The following is a 22,583-nucleotide window of genomic DNA, read 5'->3' on the forward strand; positions in this document are numbered from 1 at the left end:
GATACACAGCAGTCAGCAAAGGATCCCTCACCTCAACTCAAGTCCTGCAGGACCCACAGAGTGGCCCAGGAGCATGTGCTCTCTGGCTCCTGAATGCCCAGTGGATTCTGGCTGAACTTGTACAGTGTCCTTCTCCTTGCTTATATAGAACCTTCCCAAAAGAGTCTGATTCTCTTTCCTTTTTCAAATTCTTTTATCTTCAAATTTCTATTTAACTGAATGTTTAATAAGCACATTATTCTGTCTTTCTCAACTGTTTTCTCAGTCTCACTGTCTCTCCACTTACCGAACTGGTCAGTTCTCTATAACTCTGCTGCCCAAAACAAAAATCCTTCAAGGAACACCATAAATGTTTGGGAGCCTAGGTTCTGGACTCAGAATAGCTAGATCTCAAATGCTAACTTGCCCACACAGCCCTGTTTTCTGCCATAAATCATTTAACCCATCCAAACCTCAGTTTCCTCATCTGCTAATGGGAGTAACATTCTGAAATGGTGAGGACTGAATTCATGCAACCTACTCAATACATAGTCAGTGCTGTTTAACAAATGGCTATTCTTATCTCTGTATTGTTGTTTTGTTATTACTTAATAAATCAAGAAATTCTGGCCAACAGAAAAATTCTAACGAGATATAAATTTCTAAATTCTAAATTTCCTCATTTGGTTTTGAAGCCACTAGCCAAGTGTTGCATTTCACCTCTGCCAAGAGCAGCCTGTGGGGATGAAAGAAATTGCTGCCTGCAACTCAAAGACTGTGGGAAGGGCACTCCTCTAACGCTTATTCTCACAGTGAGAGTTCTCCCCATTCCAGCAAGTCTTCATTATTGAGATATGTCTGCAAACAACTTTGGATAGGCAAGTAGTCATGCAGTAAAGTGCCTCAAAGACTGGCAAAGGCCTCCTTATCAATCTCTAACCCACAGAAAAAAGAAGAAATTTCCAGAATAGGTATAATTGCATGCTACAACTATACCTCCAACAATAAACTTAAATACTACGTTTTGGATTTTTCTAAAATTACAAAGCTGTAAAATTCAATAACTATTTCTCAGCTTTACCTGAGCTTTTCGAAGTGAGATGCTCCTTAAAAAAAAAAAAAAAAATAAGAAAAAACCCAAAAAACAAAAACAAACCAAGCGAACACACACTAGGTAGTCTTGGAAGTTGTCCTAACTCTGAAGGCTACTGGGTCTGGAAAAAGGTGTTTAACATATAATCTCATTAGGAAGCTCTTAGAATAAGAGTTTGAAACGAAACACACACACCTATGCTACTTCCTCACACGCAGTAGTGACTGAGAAGGGCGGCCTGGGTAAAAGGCCATGAAACATGGCTGGACTTTCCGTTAGTGGTTTTAATAGGCTACAAAAACTTAGAAAAATACTGTTGAATTTACTAGAAGTAAATATTAGTGCAACTTAACAACTCACCCGACTTACTAGCTCAATATGTATGCCCCCAATTTTTTTTAAATGATAAATAAAAATGCTTGGTTACACTTGTCCAAAATAAGCAATCCAAAGACTTACTTTTGGTTTAATAGTAACTAAAACACATAATTTATTAAAGTCTAAAGTATAAGTAACAGAATTTGGCAGTGCATAGTAGAAAGTGATCTTCAATTAAAAAAATCTATTGCAGAGTGCAAAAATATAAAAAGAGTCAAAACGTGTGAAAAATTGATGCACTTGATAAAGCTCAAATATTTCTACTAAAATAAAATTCTAATCCATGCATAAGTTCTTTGGAATTTATCAGAAGACAAACTCATAAAATCAAAACCATGGTATCTAAGCAATACAATCTCTGGGAATGAGGCACCCAACTCACAGTTTGGTACAAATACGTGCCTGTTAAATGCTGGTTTTGAGGACTATTGCTCAGATGGAACTTGAAAATTCCCAGCAACACTCAGTGGAATGGTAGAACTCCATGGAGTTGAAAGGGTAAGGGAAAACAGAGCAAACTAGAAATCAAAGACCTTGGGGCTGAATCCAAAAGGACTCCTGACTGCCTTGAGACCTTGAGCCTTCAGTTAGAAGCTTGGAAACACACTGCACAGCTAGGACCACACATTTGTAGGAGGGCTTAGGAGTAGGAATCTGTTCAAGTGTGGAGAGAGGAGAAATGGATGGCACAGAATCAGCCAAGGAGGGAAAAATAACATAGGCTTATCTTCCCACTATCATTTTTGGAGGGTTCACTGAGTGACACTCCAACTGCTCTGGTCTAGCCATTGTAATTTCTTACTTAGATTGTACCCAGGGCTTCACCTGTTTTGTCCTTTTTGAATCGCATTACAGGGAGTTTGAATCCCCTGCCTACAAAAACCCATCCAAATAAACATACAATTCTAGGAAAAGCACTATGCTTCCTATGCAAATACAGCTTCCACACAAATCCCTAACCCCTTCTTTGATGACTAAGGAATTGTATGCAGACATTTCTAAAAACACCCACCACACACTGGCTACTACTTACCTACTCATCCTGTATGGCAAAGAATGCGATTTCCTTGAAGAGTACACCATCTAGTACAGCACTATGCTCTTGTTAGCACTCTACATCCTTTGACTAACATACTCAGTAGATCAGAAACCTTTGAATTCTTTCTCTTAGTTCCAGATAAAACATAGTATTAGTGAAGAAAGAAATTAACAAGGTAAAAAGTAAACCATCAGAAGAACAAATATCTCACCTGAGGGGTTCGGGAAGAGCTGGGACTGCTAGAGGCTGATGAGACCATGCTCACATTGGGGTTCATGCTCCGCTCTCTTTCATCCTGGTATATGCGATCTCGTTCCACTTCTGGCAGATTGAGGAAATTCTGCATGGCCCTCAGGTTTACTAAAAGAGACTGAGAGGCTGTCCGAGGGTCTTCTTCCTTACGCAGAATCTCAGACAACAATCCCTAATGAGATGGGAAGAAAAAAACAGGTCCAGTCATATCTGCAGGGGTGTGTGGATGGTTTCTGTCTTCTGCCCCTCCCCCTATGATTATGTGGTACAACCATGTGGCTGTGATGCCAAGGACCCTAGTCTAATGCCCTAGGTTCTCCAGCAGAAAGTTTGTGTTGCAATGTGCCTGCCTTCTGGGGCCTGAACCTGTTTAAGGGCGGTTCTGTTCTGACACCATATCATCACTGTTAACAGACATGGCTGTGCTGAGATGCCAGTGAGCAAGGTAGGCGCTAGGGAGGAATTGTGAAACTGTAATTAGCACCAGGTGCCTCCTACAAGTATTTCAGGAACTGTTAGAACTCTCTCTGCTTGAAACTGGGAGCACTTGGCAGTCCTGTTCAGCTTTACAAATCTGCCAAGTTTGGTAAATTTAGTTCCGACATTTAAACAGCATGGGAGATTTACATCGACTTTAAAAAAAAAAAAAAGATTGGCTGAATTTCTGTGTGACCGGCCACTCTTTTCAATATAGATATTTCTTATGGAGAGAGGAGACAGAAAGATGGGGAGGGGGAAGACACAAAGAAAAAGAAATGGCAATTACTTGACTTACCCCCTGATAATGTCCCATGCTACATGTAAAATGATTACCATTGCATATATACTAAAAGTTACCCAAACCTGTTCATGAAGGCCATCAAGGGCCAAGCTGCAGCCTGCCAATAAAGCATGACAATGAAGGCACATCAGTGAGGGGCCAGAGCACAAGGTAAATAAAGTGTAGATTGGAGGCTGTTATAAGCTTAGACATTTTCCCAATGTGTGACTCAGCCAAGCGGAAAGCTTTAAATGGGAAATTAGTATGTTTACTATGTGGTCTGATGAGACAGAATTCACAAAGAAAAAGAAAATGCTAAGCTAGGGAAACACTAGTACATGCACAAGAAGAGGGCTGGGTGTCTAAGTCACAACATTGAAGCAATTTGGACAGATGGGTATCCAATTCCAGTGTGCACACTTAATGGATTATTGTATAAGGCATCACCTTATATTGTAGTTAATATCCTTTCTTGGGGTAGGAAGAAAATCAAGGTTTAGCATTATTCCCTGGGCAGAGCTGAGATACTAATTCTGTGTATTTGAACAGATGGGGGTAACACAAAATCATGAGAGGTTACATACATGAACTGGTACAAATGACAAAGATGTTTTCATGAGGGTGGAAATTAAAACACTACCCAATTCCCAATATGTATCTCACATATGAAAAGGTATTGAAAATCAGAATATATCATCTAGGGTTTGTCAGAAATTTTCAGGGTAAGTTAGGCAATGTTTTATAAAATAAACAAACAAAAAGTAATGCATTACAACATCATGGAGCCAAAGTCATTTACCAAAATATGCAAAAAACAACCACCGGCACTCCAAAGAAATAATTACCACTCAAAACATCCCATAAGACAATTGATTGTAGGGAACCCACAAGCAGTGCACATCTGACAGTTCTGCAATTTGTGGGTGTCTTAATACTTTGGTTAGAGAAATCCTAAGTAATATTTGGTAGAAGTGTAAAACCAGAGACGGCATTGTAGTGTAGCACACTAAGTCACTGCCTGATACACCAGGACTCCTCATGAGCCTGACTGCTCAACTTCTGAACCATCCAGCTCTCAGTTAATGTGTCCTGGAAGGCAGTGGAGGATTGCCCAAGGACTTAGATGAAACTCTGGGCTCCTGGTTCAGCCTTGGCCATCACAGCCATTTGAGGAATAAACCAGTGGATGGAAGATTCCTCTTTCTGTTGCTCTCATTCTGACTTTTCCTCCCTCCCTATCACTCTCTCAGTAACTTTACCTTTAAAATAAATTTAACATTTTTTTTAAAAATAAATGTATATATAAGCACTATAAAGAGCCATATGTATATGCATGTTACATATGTACATAAAGAAAAGGGCAAGGCAGGATGGATGTGCTTGTGAAAATATCCTACTGGTAAAGTGATTTGAGGAAGTTCCAGGTTTCTTGCCATGCTTTTAAAGGTAACAACAGAGAAACTTATCTTCTAGAAAACATTATACATTATAGGTACTGGCTTTCTTCCTGAAATTAAAAAAGTTAGTTCTGCTTTGAGTTATAATACCTTCCATTAACACTAAGCAAGTGGATTTGTTTTGAAAATCTAAAAATATATAAATTAATAAATAAAACAGTAACAAGGAAATGGATTTAAAACCACTACCAATTTCCAATACCAGTTAAGACACTGATATTTTATGAGCTCTCTTTAATGATGAAATTTTTATATTAAGAATGAGTTAATCGTCTTATCCTTTTTGCTCTCCACTCATTAATAGCATTGATATTTTAGTAAATCTCAAATGACTGAAAATTGAGGCAGTTGAGATCAACATGGATATGATAGCTATTAAGACTGCACTCAAGATAGCTCAAACTCAAATTTGAAAGTCTGTAAACTTACTCTTCCTTCAGGAAATTATTTTTATAAGTTATAGGATGTATTATAGCAAAGCTCTTCATACAAAATGGTGACATAACAACAAATATTATTGCTATAAATTCTAAAATTCTATTTGTTCATTCCTAATCAATAAATTAGGCCATTCAAAAGTATTTTAATTTGTGTCTTGTTTGGGTTTTCTTTTTTCCCACCTTGAAATGGTGTGGCTCTGGCCTCTACATTTTTTAACACATTGGACTGTACCTGGAAATTAATACATCCTCCTAAGGAAAATTAAGCCAAAGCTTACCATAACCTTTTCTCAAGTACAAAAGACCTACAATTTGTGTTTTAAGGAGCTAATGAAATATACTGCTGCTTCTGTTTGCCAACTGCTAGACAATGTCTCAAACCAGCAAGATGGCCAGGGCAACCGCACGATTGTACCCCCAGAGAACTAGGGCACCACTTCAAATTACTTAAACTCCCCTCTACGTAGCTGAAGTCCCATGGTAGAATCTTATTACTCCATTTTCAGTAACAAGTGGCTACCTATTGGTGCCAGGAGCGAAATTTCAGTTGTCTTGTTGAACCTTCGTTTTGGTCATTTATTAACTTCTTTTTAAATATCCCAGTTTCAAATACTTAGAAGTCTAAATTCTGCATGCTCAAATATACAAACTGAGTTTATTTAGTGAGCTGCAAGCCATCAGTGGGAAGAAGACCTACAGAAAAATCCTATAAATACCACAAATCATTCTGTCTAATTAGCAAGATAAGTAAATATTTGTCACATTGAAATTGTCTTGAAGAGAACATAAATTAATAATTTATCTCACATAAATATTTCTAAAGTCCTTGTCACTGTGTCATCTGGCATTTTAATTATCAACCAGCCACCCAGGAGGTGTCACTTGGACATTCCCACTATGCAGCCTGAGATACAGAAAATGTGGCATGGCACCTGGGCACCATGTCATTTACCAGAAAGAAAAAAAAAAAGATGTACCTTTATGAAACAAAAAGGTCATGAGTATTGACAATGTGCACATGGAAATAAGTTAATAAATTAACTAGTATATTGCTTATTAAACTTTCATATTAGTAATCATGTTAAAACACATTTTCAGTATTGAGTAAAGTGGTCAGTATTTTCCTCGTGGTAAGCAACAGAGCCTTCTCCAGGAACACATCAAAGCAATTTCCTCCATGGTGTTAGCTAAGGTTATGTAAGACCAGGAAACATGTTGGTTGAAAAGGAGAATAACTGACCATTTGCCCAAGGTGGAGCAAAGCCCTCCGAAATAGTCTCCAAATTGTAAATCAGTGGAAAAAGTAGGGAGTCAGGAAGTGAGAACCTCAATTTGATTTTATCTCCATTCTCTTAATGGAGAAATTTTGCAAGCATCATGTAATTTCTAGCAAAGAATGTATGACTTTGACACAAAATCATTCAAAGCAAAATAATTCAGAGTGCAAAATAGGAAATAATATAAAACCCTCTAGTTTGACTTGCTAATTTGATTGCAGGCTATCTCCACAAAAAACAGTCTGGACTGATCTTAAAATGCGAAACTGATATCCATATTTTGTTCTAGTATTTTTAAACAATACCTCTTTGCAACAAATTACATGACCTCATAGTTTCTTAATCTGTGTTTTCTGTTGATGAACATTTGATTCTCACACCTCTTTAAAACTTTGTATCTTTTCTGAAAACTTTGGGAAACGTTACCACAGCTGGCTGTGTAAAAGTCACTTCCAGGTAACTACTACCTCTGACTGCTCTTTCATCCTGGAATAGGGCAGGAAAGAACACTCTCAGGCAGACCAGGTTTTAGGAACATTAAACTTGAGCCCCTGAGAGTCACCCAGTGCGGTGTAAGGCTAACAGCTCCTAATTATCAATCAGATTTTATCAGATACCTTTTCTTCATGAATCTGAGACCTTTGGAAACTTCCTGAGATTAGAATATATACTGTCAAAAGTATCGAGGTGAGCTCCTAAGTCTAGTATCTACCAGTAGTTACCCAAGAAACCTCAAATTCCACATTCCTCGTCTCAAAGACAAATATGTCTGTTAATTCATATTACTTAGGACTTGGAACAAAGCTCATGGAATGACCAAAAAAAAAGGTTAATGACGGGTAAATTCTCCTCCCATTACATGATGGGACAAAGAAGGTTAGTAGTACAATGTAAACAATGACGAGTGTCACAAATTCAAGTTAGAACTAGTGCCATCTTGATTCAACGGAGGGAGAAGACACTCCCACCTGCAGAGCTCAAGCAGAACATTTTTGGAAAAGGTGAGACTTAGCTGGGATTTTACATCCAAGTATAGGCAGTGTGTGGACATAATAATACCAGTGAAAAATAGGGGATAAATTGGGCATAACTGAAAAAGAGACAGCATGCCTGCTTCAGAATCTAAAGAAGAGTTTCTGTTTCTTTAAAAGTTAAAAAAAAAAAAGGTGGAGGAGGGAAAAAAAAACACTGATAAAGTGACAGAAGACATTTGAAGTGAAAATAATATAGCCCACATTAATACAATTCTGAACTACTGGAGTATACACAATCTAACAGCAAACATTACCCCCCAAAATGAAGTGATATTAGATAATCTGTTCAGCCTTTTTGTCACCTGCAACAAATTAGGCTTTCAATATGCAAAACATCTTCCTTCCAGAAAAACAAATGATCATGATTCCATTTAATTGTAATTTAATGAGGCATAATTTATTTTTTAAAGTGATATACACCAGGTGTGTATTGGGGAAAGTGGCATAGCCAAACCCCAGTGCTTTGCTTTGGAAAAAGCCTCAAACTAGCTGGAGACGGCTCTCATTTGTGTAAATTATGTTTCAGTTTGTGGCAGTTGGAGTGGAAGGCAGAAAAGGTAACTTGCAACGTTACTTGCTCATTACAACATAAACCTCTGCAGTCACTCAATCCAAAAACGAATCATTTATTGTACAAAGCCAATTGTATAAAAGTGTTGGGTTTCAATATAAACAATTATAGATATTAAAAAGTTATATAAACCCCAAAGACTTTTCTATGCTAAAAGTAAAATCATATATTTAGAACTTCTTTAGAAACATTCCCACAATTCTAGAGAAAATGCCCTAACCCCATCAGGTATCTTAATTATTAATTCTGATATGTGTGAATAAATCATATATGGTATGTAATGACAATCCAATTCAGAAATCAAGTTATGCCTCTTTAAAGCTGTATGATTAAAAATCTATTACGTAGTGAGCCTGAACATATATTTTACTTTATCACTGCATATCACTGCAAAAAAAATCCAGTGTTATTAGCCAATCAGCAAGTTAAAAATCACACATAATACCCTTTGATAGATTAGAATAAATAGGTCAGAAGTAAAAGGGGATTTGACACTCACTGGGCCAACCTCCATTCTTTACCAAGAGATATGACCTGCCTATCACCTAACTCCTGGCAACCAAAAAAAGAAGACAAGCCAGCTTCCCTCAAAAAATACTCCTTATCCCACATGCTTTCACACTCTTCCTATGACCTGTTTCTTTTCATTTTCACACAATTCTGGAATGTCTGTCACGTAACATAATAGGAAAAAAAGGATACCCTCCTAACAAAGCCAGGTAGCATCAAATTCTTCATCCAATCATACAAAATAAACTCCTCTGCTTCAGTGGTTAATTCAGAGGTAATTCAAGCAGTGAAATCAGTGAGAGGAAGGCTATACCAGGTCCTGGTGGCCATCCATCTGAAAGCTGGCCCAACAAAACCAGTTCTCTCCTAATGCCCATCTCATTTCTTTCTAGGTGTCCCTAAGGGAGACTTCCCCACTCTGTTCACTAATATAAACAGATTTTCCCTATCCCCATATTCATAATCTACTGCTACCTACAAATATGACTGCTCACATTCATTTGTGTAAAGCTTCAAATACTCACCTCATCCCCCACCCCCCAGAGCACTGCTTAGCCACAAAGGCAGAGTACCCAGTCTGATTTGAATAAAAGGTATATAGGGCACAACAATGACAATTTGATTTTTATTATTAAAAATGATGTGTTAAATCCTCAAAGAAAATGTCGTTATTGCATTAGTTTAATAAAACCTCTCTTTTATTACAATATTTCTTTATTAGCAAAGACAGCCTATGCATGCGGCATTTTTCTAAGATCGGGTGGGTAGAATTGAGTATCTAAAGGGAATTGAGGCACTGTGCAAATATAAATGCATATGCTACCGCAGTCTTCAAAGCCCTCAAAGACTGTACATACTACATCTGCAAACATCTTCTCCTTCCTTTGAACAGAAAAGGCACTAGTTCTATTTCACATTTATAGCATTTGTCATCTTTTTTATTATGTTACTATAAACACCTATTTTCTTACATCATAAAATGCTAAATCCTGAGGATCAAAAAACATAATGCTTGCTGCCCAGTGGTTAGTGACAATACAAGAACATGGGTCCCTAAAGCAGTCTTAATGCCTATTTTTCACATTCCTAAGTATGGGAGTTCTTTTTTGAAAAAATCTTATTTGTTTGAAAGGTAGAGTTATAGATAAAGAAAGAGAGAAAGAGAGAACCTTGCATCTACTGAGTTATTTGGCAAATGGCTACAACACTGGTGCAGCTGGGTCAGGCCAAAGCCGTGAGCCAGGAGCTTCCTTCGGTCTTGCATCTGGGTACAGGGTGCTTGAGCCATTCTCTGCTGCTTTCCTAGGCACACTAACAGAAAGCTATATCAGAAGTGGAGCAGCAGATTCTCAAACTGGTGCCCAGGTTGGATGCCTGAGTCCCAGATGGCGGCTTTAGCCATTATAGCCATAATGCCAGCCCAGGGAGCCAAATTCTACTCGAGAAAACAAAGCAACAAAATCTGAACTTTGAGCCATGAAAACTCCACTTTAGAACAAATATTTCATATACTGAATCTGTAATTTATTAAATGAAACATTTGTCTCAGAAGCTTTTCTTTCCAGGGCATAGAATAAAACTTCACTTAGGCCACTTGACAGAGAAAACAGTAAACACCTAACACAAAGTGAATGGGCACAAGAGAATATTCTTGAAGCAAGAACAGTCTGCTCTCCAATGGTAGGTGCAATGAGGTAAACAGTTCCACTTCATCTTTTTTTTTTTCCTCGTTTTTTCCTCCTTGTCTTTAGAAAGTCTTAAATACTAAAAGAGGGGAGGAGGTGGGAGGGTATGCACAATCCAAGTTGAATTTTTCTAAACACATTACTAGCACAAAGTGAAAGCAAACAGAGAACTGAACAGGTTCCCTTTGGAAACATTTCACCAGTGGTGTTCTCAGCTCTGGGCATATTCATGGTTTCTACTCACACCTCAAGTACCTGGCACTACGACTATGACTATTTCATTCACAAAGTTCTGGGCCCTGGATATTCCTAGTTTCCTTAAGTGTTCTGTGAAACAACTGTTGGCAACCTGCCCAAAAAATTTACTAGCTTTGGCTACTTTGTCAAAACATTGGCAAAAATTGTATTTTCCTAAAACAAAACAAAATAGGAAATACGTTTGTTTGAAATTTATATCTCAAATGTATCAGATGCCTTCAGATGTAAGTAAAGCAGAGTGTTAAGACATGAGTTGACTCTGTCCTGACAGTTATAAAATGTTCTTTCCTGCTGGAAGATTTCTGTATTCACTTAGATCACCTCCAGGGTCAAAGAATCTTTTTCCTACATGGCATAAGGGAGACATCACAGGATTTATTAGACCACAATTGAATTATTGGTTTGAAAGTCTGTTTATGACTTAAAAAAGGGATTGTGTCTTTCATCTTCCACTCTAAAGTGGAAAAAATGACGATAAAGTAGTTAGAAGCATGAGCTCTGAAATCAGAACTCAAAATTGGGCTCTTACTGGACAAAGATCAGTTAATTTCCTTATGGCCCTCTCTCCTCATCTGCACAATTCAGGCAAATCCACATCATTCCCAGGGCTTCCTAAAGAGCTTGTGACAGTGTCTGATACTGAATTCAGGAAATGTCCGGTTTCTTGTGATAACTGTCATAGTCTCTGATGACAAGAACTCTGTGTGTTCCACTGGGTCCCTGCCTCCAAAGGAGAGGTCCTGGTTTGAGTTCCTGATTCCTAGACCGACCCAGACCTGGCTATTGCAGGCATTCAGGGAGTCACCCAATGGGTGGAACCTCTCTCGTTCTCGTTCTCATTCTGCATTTCAGTTAAATAATGGTAAACTCCAAAGACAATGCTTCAAAAAATAAAAACAGGTGGAATGAATATGTAATACATCAAAATAAAATTCTTATTTTAAATTTGATACTTTAAGGAGAAATAAAACATTAATTCATTTTTATTGGAAAAAGCAAACTCACAGAGTGAGAAGGAGAGACAGAGAGATCTTCCATCCATTAGTTCACTCCCCAAATGGCTACACTAGCTGGAGGTAGACTGGTCTGAAGCTGGGAACCAGGAGCTTCCCCTAGATCTTCCGCATGTATTCAGTTCCCAAGGACTTGGGCCACTTTCTGCTGCTTTCCCTTACCGCAAGCAGTGAGCTCCACTGGAAGTGAGGCAGTCAGGGCTCAAACCAGTAAACATACCAGATGCTGACATCATTATGCCATGGTGCCGGCCCAAACTTTAAGTATTAAAGCACTTAAATTATGTATTTCTAAATGTCTTCTCATACCCAAAGCAGAGATATAGATAACAACTTTTAGGAGGTAGGATAATCAAAATGTTTGGGTTACATTTTAAATTAAACAAATTACATTCAGTGAAATGACCATATGAAGATTATACATGATATTTATCTTATACCTTATTCTAAGAAAATTCTGCAATTATTTAAAAGAAGCCTTAATCTGTAGCTTTGTTTAAATGCAAGTTATAATTATTAGTGAATCAAAAATTCAGATCTCAACTAACTTTTGTAAAATTATTTGGCATTAAGAGGTTGGGAGGTACCTAGAGTGGTTTAGGCATGCTGTAAGAATTCATCCACAATGATTTTTTCTTTCTTTCTTTCATGAAGGCTTCAAGTTAGAAACTCTCAGAGAGGCAGAAAGAGGATAGAGCTACAGACACACACACACACGTATGTGTGCACATGCATGGCTGCATCATTTATTAAGTTAAAATGCATTTGCTAGAAGTACTGCAGTCACAGAAGTCTAATAATAGACACTGTAGACTAGACTGACCATTTTACATACAAAACATGTCTGTAGAATGAAAACCAATTAGCAATTGCCTATTAATTTCAAATTTATATGCTTAAAATTTTCTTGAAAATTTTCTAGCTTGTAAATTTAATTATTTGAACAAATACGCACTTAAATCCAAATAAGATGATTACCATTCCCAAGAATAGAGAACTTTTCCCTTCCTAAAGGCCATTTAGATATTTCTAATATAATTCATGGGCCATATATAAGTACTAACTTAAAAATTAACCTGCCGTAGACTTATTGATAATTGAGTTCCATTTGAGGTTGTCTTGGAAGAGCCAGACCAAAGATTTTGTACACCTCATGTACTCAAAAGGAAGATATTCCCTACTGCTAAAACCACTGAATAAAGAAACACTATATATGTTTTTTATTACTTTAAATAAGCAATAATGAAAAACAAATAAATAGTGGGATGAGTTAGTGTTGCCTTTATTTTTCTCATGTATTTATGTAAGGGGCAAAGAGCAAAGACAGAGAGAGAGAGAGAACATTCTTACATTCAGATTCATTCAACCAATCCAACAATCCCAGGCTGGGCTTAGAACAAAGCCAGGAACTGGGAACCCAACACAGGCCTCTCCTGTGGGTAGAAAAGACAGTTTACATGAGCCATCACCAGTGTCTCCTTGACCAGCTGTAGCAGGAAGCTAGAGACAAGAGCTGGAGCCAGGCATCAAACTCAAATGGGAAACTCAAGACACCCTAGCTCAAGTCTTCATTGTTAGGTATATTGCAAGATTCTCTTGTCATTCTCTTATGAAATTTATACTTCCGTTATAAAATATCATCAGGGTTTGGGGTGACAACCATAAATTTCCACAGACAACTACAAATTGCTACATTGACATATTAGCCCATTACAAAAGAAAATCTATTGAGGCTAAAGAACTCTTTTATGAGTGAAATGAGTGGATTCGGACCGGATGCTGTAGCCTACCAGCTGAAGATCTTGCCTTGCATGTACTGGCATTCCACATAGGTGCCAGTTCTAATCCCAGCACCCCAGCTTCCCATCCTGCTCCCTGCATGTGGCCTGGGAAAGCAGTCGAGGATGGCCCAAAGCCTTGGGACCCTGCACCCATGTGGCAGGCCCAGAAGAGGCTCCTGGCTCCAGATCAGCTCAGCTTTGGCCATTGCGGCCACCTGGGGAGGGAACCAGCATATGGAAGATATTCCTCTCTGTCTCTCCTTCTCTCTGTAAATGTGCTTTTCCAACAGAAATAAAATAAATCTTTAAAAAAAAAAGAAGAAAAATCAGTGGGATTGTTATTTGAAAAGGGTGAAACAGCTTCTAAAATCATCACAAACTTCAAACCACAAACTAGTGTCTTCTCTTAGTAAAAAAAAAAGAAAAACTTGATTTTTCTGATGAGTTCAAAAGTTAATTTTTAGGATGTATTTATTTCAAACTCAGCATTGCAAAGAAAAGCAGATAGCGGGAGCTGGCGTTGGGTGGGGGTAGGGCGGGACCTTCTGTCTACTGGTTTACTCCCCAGCTGGGTGCCTCAATTAGGATTGGGCTAGGACAAAATCCGCAGCCAGGAGCTTCATCCAGGTCTCTAGTGTGGGTGGCCAGGTCTCAAAAACTTGGGTCATCTTCCCCTGCTGTCCAGGCCATTAGCCAGGAACTGGGTTGGAAGTAGAACAACCAAGCCATGAACCCACACCCATATGGGACATTGGCATTGTAAGCCATGACTTTACTCACTACAGCACAATGCCACTGCCCCAGTCCCCCACTGGTAACTAATTTTGAAGGACTCTGCACACTAACTATAGATCAAAGAGAGAAAGGATGACATTAAGTCTGTTTCCTTGGATTCTTTGATATGTTTTATGAAGAAGGGAGAAAAATACTCTTCCCCACTCTCACATATGCAGGTTACTTTTTTAGAAATGAAAGAAAAAATTGTATATATTTAACAGGTATGGAATCAACATTCTTTCTTTTGTGGTCAATGCTGAGCACAAAGCCAGTACTGCCACCAAATCAGTTTATATTAGCCCCTGAATGTAACCAATGCATGCTTGTCAGCTGAGGTTGCCCCAAAGATACCACTAAACTACACAGTCTCCATCAATGCAGGAGCTGAAATGAGACTGATACCTGTAGGACCACCCTCAAGCCACCTAATAACTCAGAGATGCTGCTATCTTGGGAGATATTAATATTATTATAATCTTTAAATCTATGAATTCAAGTCAGTGATTCTAAAATGAAAGACTGTTTAGTTTATGAAGCATGCAGGACCATCTCTTCCCACTTTATTAATTTTATGTTCTGAAATCAAAAGAGGATGTATTATTTACTTCCAAACTCAATAACATGCTCATGCCTGATCTGCAGCATTTCATATTTACAGCCCATCTTTCAGTGGATGGACTTCCTCTTTCTCACAGGTTTCCTTGTCATTTTATAACCAGTTCACTGGACCATGGAGCCAAGATCCCTGGATTCCCATTGTGTTCTATTACCCTACAATTTGCACAACGTGCACATCTCTACTGGATGCTAAGAAATAATGATGACTAAGAACAGATGTCGGCTGACAAAGAATTGTGAATATCTTTGAGGTCAAGCTTCCAACCAATATAAACTCTATGTGTAATTAAATTGTGCCTATCTTTAACGAACAAAATACATAAACAAAACAGTTTCTTCTCCCTTCAAAAACTGACTTGTAACACACAACAGCTCAGACTCCCAAATATTTTTGGTTGCCAAGATTTTCTTTCTGTTGCTACATATCTTTTCCTGGCCATGCCATGTCAAAATATAACATTTAGAACGTTCTTAGATATTTCAACCTTAATAATCTGGGGCATGCACATACTATAAACATTATGTCAATAAAGCTAAAAGCAAAATCCATGTCAATTCACACAAAGACATTTACATTTCTAGCAGCTGACCTTACTGCCAACTTTCCTGATACATCATTCAATCTAATTTTCCAATCCGTTGAAAACATTCTCCAGTTGCTGAGTGACTTCATAAATTGTATTTATGACCCTTGTCTTAAGTTTCCTTAAATGATGTGGCTTTGATGAGTAAACTGCAGTTTTGTGTTTGTGCATGTGGGTATGTGCAAAGTCTCATATAAAAAATAAAAAGTAGTTGAATGAGGACAGGCCAACCAAATTAGTTCCCAAGAGATTTTTAAAATCATGTTCTCTGTCAGGTAAGACCAGGATACACATTTTTTTCAAGCAAGGCCTTTGTATAGGAAACAAAAAAAAGTAGTTCCAAAACTCTGTGACTTATTCAATGAACAGAAGTAGCAGCAAGGTAGCAAATTAGAGACCCACGTTTACAAAAGAAAACAAATTTTGCAAACCACATTTGAGATTCTAATGAAAGCATGTTTCTTCAAATTGGCTTGGCAGAACTCCCTGAGACACAAAATTAATCTGAACTTTGAGTTATGGCATGGTCTTCCATAAGAAAAAATAATCATACTATGTCATAATGAATGTGGCAGAAGTCTCATTTTCAAAAGACACAGGTTTTTATTGCTGAATCCTTGAGTGAAGATGTTCCCTAACTCTGTCACCAGAGAATGCAGGTTGAGGTACAGGCAGGGTTTGAGGATCACATCATACCTAATGTCTCTTCTGGCACTTTAATGCTCCCATTCATGATGTGGCAGGGCATCCATTCCACTGGATTTAGCCTGCTTTGGATCAAAGCTTCCTCTACTTCATTTAACAGATTTGCTCAAATGGAAAGTCTCAGAGGAGAAACAGTGTTAGTAAGTGGGGGGATTTCTGAACTGAGTATGTAGGTCGTTGGATTTTGAAATAGAGAATAGTTTATTAAGGAAGACTCACTGTACATATTTTATGAAACCATGCTTATTATAGGTCAGTGGAATCAGTACTATTAAGTCTTTTAAAATACAGTCGTGAACATTTTCACACTAGCCTATACTTCTGATTGATTGTTAAGTCCATAACGTAAGAAGAGGCAAGAGAAGGCTTAAGATTAGAATTACTGACTAGACTGTCACAAACACAAGGATATAATCATAGTAAATAACCAAGGAATTTATTTCATGTCGATAAGCCTAGTGCATGAAAGGGTGCCAACACTGAAGTGAATCTGGGATATGAGTAAGGGAGAAGGAATGTTTTAAAGAAAGAAAACGTATATAATACTGGTCTTATGTTTCCTAAAACCATTATTCTCACTGGGAAACAACAAGAGTACTGGGAAAGCAACAGAAAATAGCCCCAGTGCTTGGGTTCCTGCACCTACATGGAAGACTTGGAGGAGTTCCAGGATTGACATGACCAGTTCAGGCTGTTGTGGTCATTTGAGGAATAAACCAGTGAATGATATTCTCTCTCTCTTCCTTTTTCATTTCCTTCTGCCCTCCCTTCCTCCCTTCCTCCTTCTCTCTCTTTCCTTCTCAACCCCCAGTTAACTTTCAAGTAAATAAACACACTTTCTCTTAAAGTATGCACCATTTGTAGTTTCTCAAATCCAATGACTTTCCCATTCTCCTTTATGTTCATTCTCTCTACCCTTTCCCTTCCTACAATTTATCTGGACAATATCAATACAAACCCATTAAGTTGTTAAACTATAACACTAATGGAGGCTAAGGTAACAGCAATAACAATATTTTCAAAAGAAACGAATAGGGGAAAAGGTCTAAACTAGTCCCACAACGGTACTGTTGATATGTAAACTAGTGGAGAAAAAGTCCTACGCCAGCTCCATATTATTATTTTTATTTGTGAGAACAGGCATATAACTAAGGATGTGGTTTATTTAAACTGCTCCCCCAATGATGTGACCTATTTAGGCTAGCAGTGCTACAGATGTGGGATAAAAAGCAGATTGTGAAATAAAGATTCCCATGGAAAAGATGTATTAAGGCAGTGATTCCAAGGGGAATTCAAGAGGGAGTAAGAGAAACAGAACAGAGAACAGGAGAAACCCAAAATGCTAGCCTCACCCTTACCCTGCTGGGAATACTGGAGTGCAGGTTATACTACAGAGTGGCTCCTTCCATACAATGTGAGGAAACCACGCTCCCAACCTTTTATACTCTTGAGACAGTGTTAAGCATTTCCAGCTCTCTGACAGGGTGAGCAAAAGCAGAAACCAGTCATCTCATGACAGTTCATTAAAGGAAGAGCTCAGTGGCAGATCCAGGGTCTGGCATTGTGGCATAGTGAGCTAAGCCATTGTCTGAGCACTGGCAGTTCAGGTCCTGACTGCTCCACTTACAATCCAGCTTGACTAGGAAACAGAGGATGGGTCCAAAGGCTTGGGCACATGTACCCACGTTGGAGATCCAGAAGAGATCCAGAGAAAGCTTCAGACTCCTGACTTGGGTCAGGCCCCACTCGGCCTTTGCAGCCATTTGGGGAGTGAACCAGCAATCCAAATATCAATCACTTGATATTTCTCTCTCTCCCCCTTCTTCCCTCCCTCCCTCCCTCTCCAAAAAAGAAAAAGAAAGTAGCATGGAGCACGCATGGCAGAACATGGAACACAGAACAGTGATGCGATCTGTCTGTCTCTTTTGGAACCTGCCTTTCCTGCCTTACCCTATGATCACAAGTACATGCTATCTTTAGATGTATGTAATAGGATTGCCTGGATATTTACAACCAGCACAAAAAACATCATACCACTTTCACTTTAACATTTTCATTGGGTTTCACATGCCTAAAAAAATCCAGACAAGACTAACTTTCTTTTCAAAGCACTAATAAAGAAGCATGACAGGGCTGGCACTGTGTCCCAGCTGACTAAACTTCTGCCTGTGATGCTGGCATCCTTTAATGAGGCACGAGCTGAACTCCTGGGCAGCAGTCCTGGGGAGCTATTCTGCTTCTAATCCAGCTTCCTTCTAATGCACCTGGGAAAGCAGCTGACTTTATGATCCAAGTTTTTGGTCTTTCCACCAACCATGTGCGAGACCCAGATGGAATTACAGGCTCCTGACTTTAAGTCACTGCAACCATTTTAGACTGAACCAGCAGATGAAAGATATCTCTTTCTCTCTGGCTATCTGTCTACTTTTGACATAAGTAAAATAAATATTTATAAAAAAAATAAAAGAGTTATGACACTGGAAACATAAAAAGTTACTATCATCTATGGCACCAACTGTATCAGTCTCACACCCATCCTGGAGACCCTATGTCCTGGTATTACAATGATTACAATGTCAAAGGTGCTAAATCCCTCTCCTGAAACATGTGGCTTAATTTTATGTTCTTGGTTAAGATATATATGTCTGTTAGCTGTTCAAAAGATATGTAAAGGAAAAAATAATACAACATAAAATTGACAAATTTGCCTATCTCTGACCTCAACCAAAGCCATGACCTTGTTATGAATGATGAGAAAGGCATCATTTTACAAAACAGATGCATTTCCTATTTTTAAAAGAAACTATTAAGATAAAAATGCACTGAAACAAGCTCTTAGAAACAAAGCTATATGCTTTGTAATATTAAATGATACAATGATAACAGAGTCATACAAGGTAATACATAGCAGCTTTTTGGAGTACTGGAATTTTCAAATGCTTTCTATTATGAATTTGAGTTTTCCATCTGGAAATCTTAAACACAGAAACTAGTAAATAATGGGGTTAATTGTTTTACAATTTCAGCTTGATTTACTAATGCTTCCACATGATTCTGTTTTACACACACACAAACACACACACACAAGCTAGATTTATTGTTGGTATAAATCCAGGAAACAAAACTATAGGGTCATAAGATGACAAATTTCATATAATTTATTTTCACTAAATTTGATGATAAATGGGTACTAGAGATAATGAACTATTTCTGGAAAACATGAAATAGGCTGAGGATATCCTACATACTGCAGAAAAGCAACTCAGATTGACTTGCGTGCTCATCTAAAATGAATGGATTTGATTTGCTTTGAGGAAAAACATAAACTTATTTTCCATCCAAAGATTAACCACTCATTTATGTCATTATCTAGACTATTAATTTTTCTTTATTAATTACAGCTTACGATTAGTATATCACACATAAATATCTGGTTTCACTCCAAAAAAGCCTGAGTATTTTAGAAAATCCATGGTTGGTTTCATGGGGCATAGTATACCATGTTTTCCATTTAGCAGTGCTGCTAGTAAAACCACTGCCAATCGTGATGTTAGTGACTACAGAGCATACAGCAGAAACAATCTGCCTGCTGACCTTCTGCTCAAGTTCAAACTATGTCATTCTGTCAATACCATCTACCTTGATTAGGTTGGGCTTTATACACAACAGGTTATGATCCCAGAGGGATGAAAAGCTTTCCCAAATTAAAAGCAGAATTTTAAAAGGAAATACTCATACATTCCTCTGCAGTTTCAATTTGATATCCTCTAGTCTGGCCCATGAACTCAAGCTCATGTTGATTGAAAGTGAATGTTTCGTTCTGGGTGTAGCCATCCTACAAATTTAATGGCAGGAGGAAAATAATAAAATGTGTTCCATGCTTCAATTAGATTTTTTACAACTTGGCACTTCAAAAATGGCATTGCCAAAGAAAAATCATTAATCCATAAAAAGAGACAACAAAGATTGCGCAGAAGTCAGACCTCCAGGAATCTAGGGTCTTGGCAGAGCATATCTTCTCACTAACATGATCTGTCTTTCATCTGGCCTCATTGTGAGTTTTCTCTCATGCTTCAAGACACTGGACAAAACGTACACTGTACTGGCTTCTAACACTAAAGTAATACAACTACCCTTTCAATTTCACCCTTAGCCAAAGGATCCAAATACACAACAAGCAATAAATGGTTGGCTAATTATGAAAATGTCTATTCACGCACATTTATTACAAAAAGAAGAACACCCACACATACACACATTGCAAAGCTGCAAAATGCACAGAATGCATCCTTCAAGTTTGTATTTTACAACAGAATGCAACAGACTTGCTCTAAAGGATCAAGCATATAATAGTCCCAGTCTAGATAACTATGGACCTACAAATGCTGCCTAACTACTTTGATTGATAAGAGACAAATGGTAGGTGATGTCTGGAGTAGTGTAGGTCTCAGAATCCATACTCTTAGGTGATATAAACAGACTCTGTCATCAACAGAACGCATACATTAACTAGCACTCAAGGCAGCAAGAGATTTCCCTCCTCTTGGTTTCCTGCACACCTAATGTCAGCACCAAACCTGAAACAATCCTATAGTCCCAGCCTTGCTGATGACTGATACCAAACCACAATCTCTGTCTCTGCTGCTGCCTCGTGCTATTTAGTGTCAATGAGCCCCCATGATACCTGGAGAAATCCTTTGGTCACAAACTGGCATATTCAGGCTGTCCATGACTTTTGGCCTCCCTCTGAACACCAAATTGTGTACAGAGTAATCTGCTTCTGTATCTTCAACAATTAACTATAGTTCCCATTACGAGCAGGAAACACACTCAAATATTTGCCAAGGACTTCCATCAACCAATCCTCAAATTTTGTTACAGGAGGTCAAGCCTCCTCCTACACTTCTTAGCCTTCCACATGCGGACAACTCTCCCGGAAGCATTCTTGTCATGCTGTCTGTACGTTCACTCTGCAATCAATGGCTCCCCATTTTTCCATCTCCACCTACCCCATCTCTTCTGGCCTTTCTCCCATCTCTTTCCCTAGTACCTGTAATGATGGTGGAGGGGGTGTACCTTCCTCCTTTCCATACATTAACTCTTAAAATTGCAAATTTCAGGAACGATTTCTAAACTCTTATCCTGGTTCTAACAACCATTCTCACTGCCAAGCTCATGCTTTCAGTGATTGTACATCTTAACTTATTTAAGCAGTCTTGCCAACATTTCTATGTCAGAATGATCCAATCTGAAATCATCAATTTACTGCAGGGATTCTCAATGGCTTCCTTCTTTCTCTTAATAATTACACCTTTATTATTACTAAGCTCAAACCTTAGCATTATCTTTACTTTATCCCTCTTCATCCACTCACATACCTCCTGGCAAGTTTATTTACACAATGCTGAATTTTATATTCCACTTACATCAGTCTAGTTCAAAACTTTCACACAGTCTAGCTGGATTTTTAAGATAGCCTTCTAAAGGATAATACACAGTCTTTTGTTACCTTTGAGTTGAGGGGGGGGGTCTCTCCCAAGTTCCAACTCTGAGTATTGGATTGTAACGTACATCTACAGGAGCTTTTGAATAGTTTCCAGGGTCTTTAGGTTTCAAAGTTCTCGGCAAGGTTTGCAAGGCCATTACTGATTTGTGTTCTCTCTTCTACCTCCAAGTTGTAGTACCTAGTTTTATTATCAAGTACCATCTGTTCCCACATTTTTTATTCAATTTTGTGCTTATGAATTCCCCTAGCCTAAGATACCCTCCTTCTCCATCTTTGCCTCTTAAATTTTATCTAATCTTTAAAGATCTAACTCGCTGGAAAACTAACACTGTAGTGAGGTGTTAAAATATGGGCTCATCCATGATCTTTCCCACCTTTGCATCTGTACAAAATTCAGCATCCCAGTTTGGACGCTAAACTTAAGCCTACAACCCTTTGCAAAACTTACCAAGTTCAGCCTCCTGAAAGCATTTCTCCTCTCCAGTTCACCATAAGTCCAGTCATATCTTAGAGTCTCTTACATGCTGCATCATACTTCACATTTTGGTCTAACACTCTGGATACATTCTTTTACTACACGACTGTTTATCCCCTGAGATTAGCCCCCTTTGTATTTTTACTACTTGTATTAAGAGTTATATTAATGACTCTTGAAATGTAACGCCCTCCCAAGTCAGTAGTGTTAGCATCATCATTTTACTTAGGTGTGCTTAAATAGTTTCACAACTAGTTTTCTAAGAAGAGAAGGAGAAAATTCAAGATCAGGTTATATGTAGGGAAAACAAAGAAGGTGAATGAAACAGCACATATATATACCCAAGTCACTAGTAACATTTTGGATCCTAAGCTGGGCTTCAGTCATTCAC

At 38.2% G+C, this 22,583-nt stretch overlaps 1 protein-coding gene across 3 annotated transcripts in view; it reads right to left on the reverse strand.

The window, feature by feature from the left end:
• The window catches only part of SATB2 (SATB homeobox 2), a 173,189-nt gene that overhangs the window by 47,162 nt on the left and 103,444 nt on the right, over positions 1-22,583 (reverse strand). For all 3 annotated transcript variants that reach the window (XM_040972159.1, XM_040972158.1, XM_040972160.1), the window contains one exon: positions 2,701-2,913. In XM_040972159.1, coding sequence (XP_040828093.1) covers positions 2,701-2,913 — 213 coding nt within the window. The remainder of the gene's footprint in view (positions 1-2,700; positions 2,914-22,583) is intronic.

Source organism: Ochotona curzoniae, unplaced genomic scaffold, assembly GCF_017591425.1.
Source record: "Ochotona curzoniae isolate NIBS_2020 unplaced genomic scaffold, NIBS_Ocur_1.0 contig_2210, whole genome shotgun sequence".
Lineage (NCBI taxonomy): Eukaryota > Metazoa > Chordata > Mammalia > Lagomorpha > Ochotonidae > Ochotona > Ochotona curzoniae.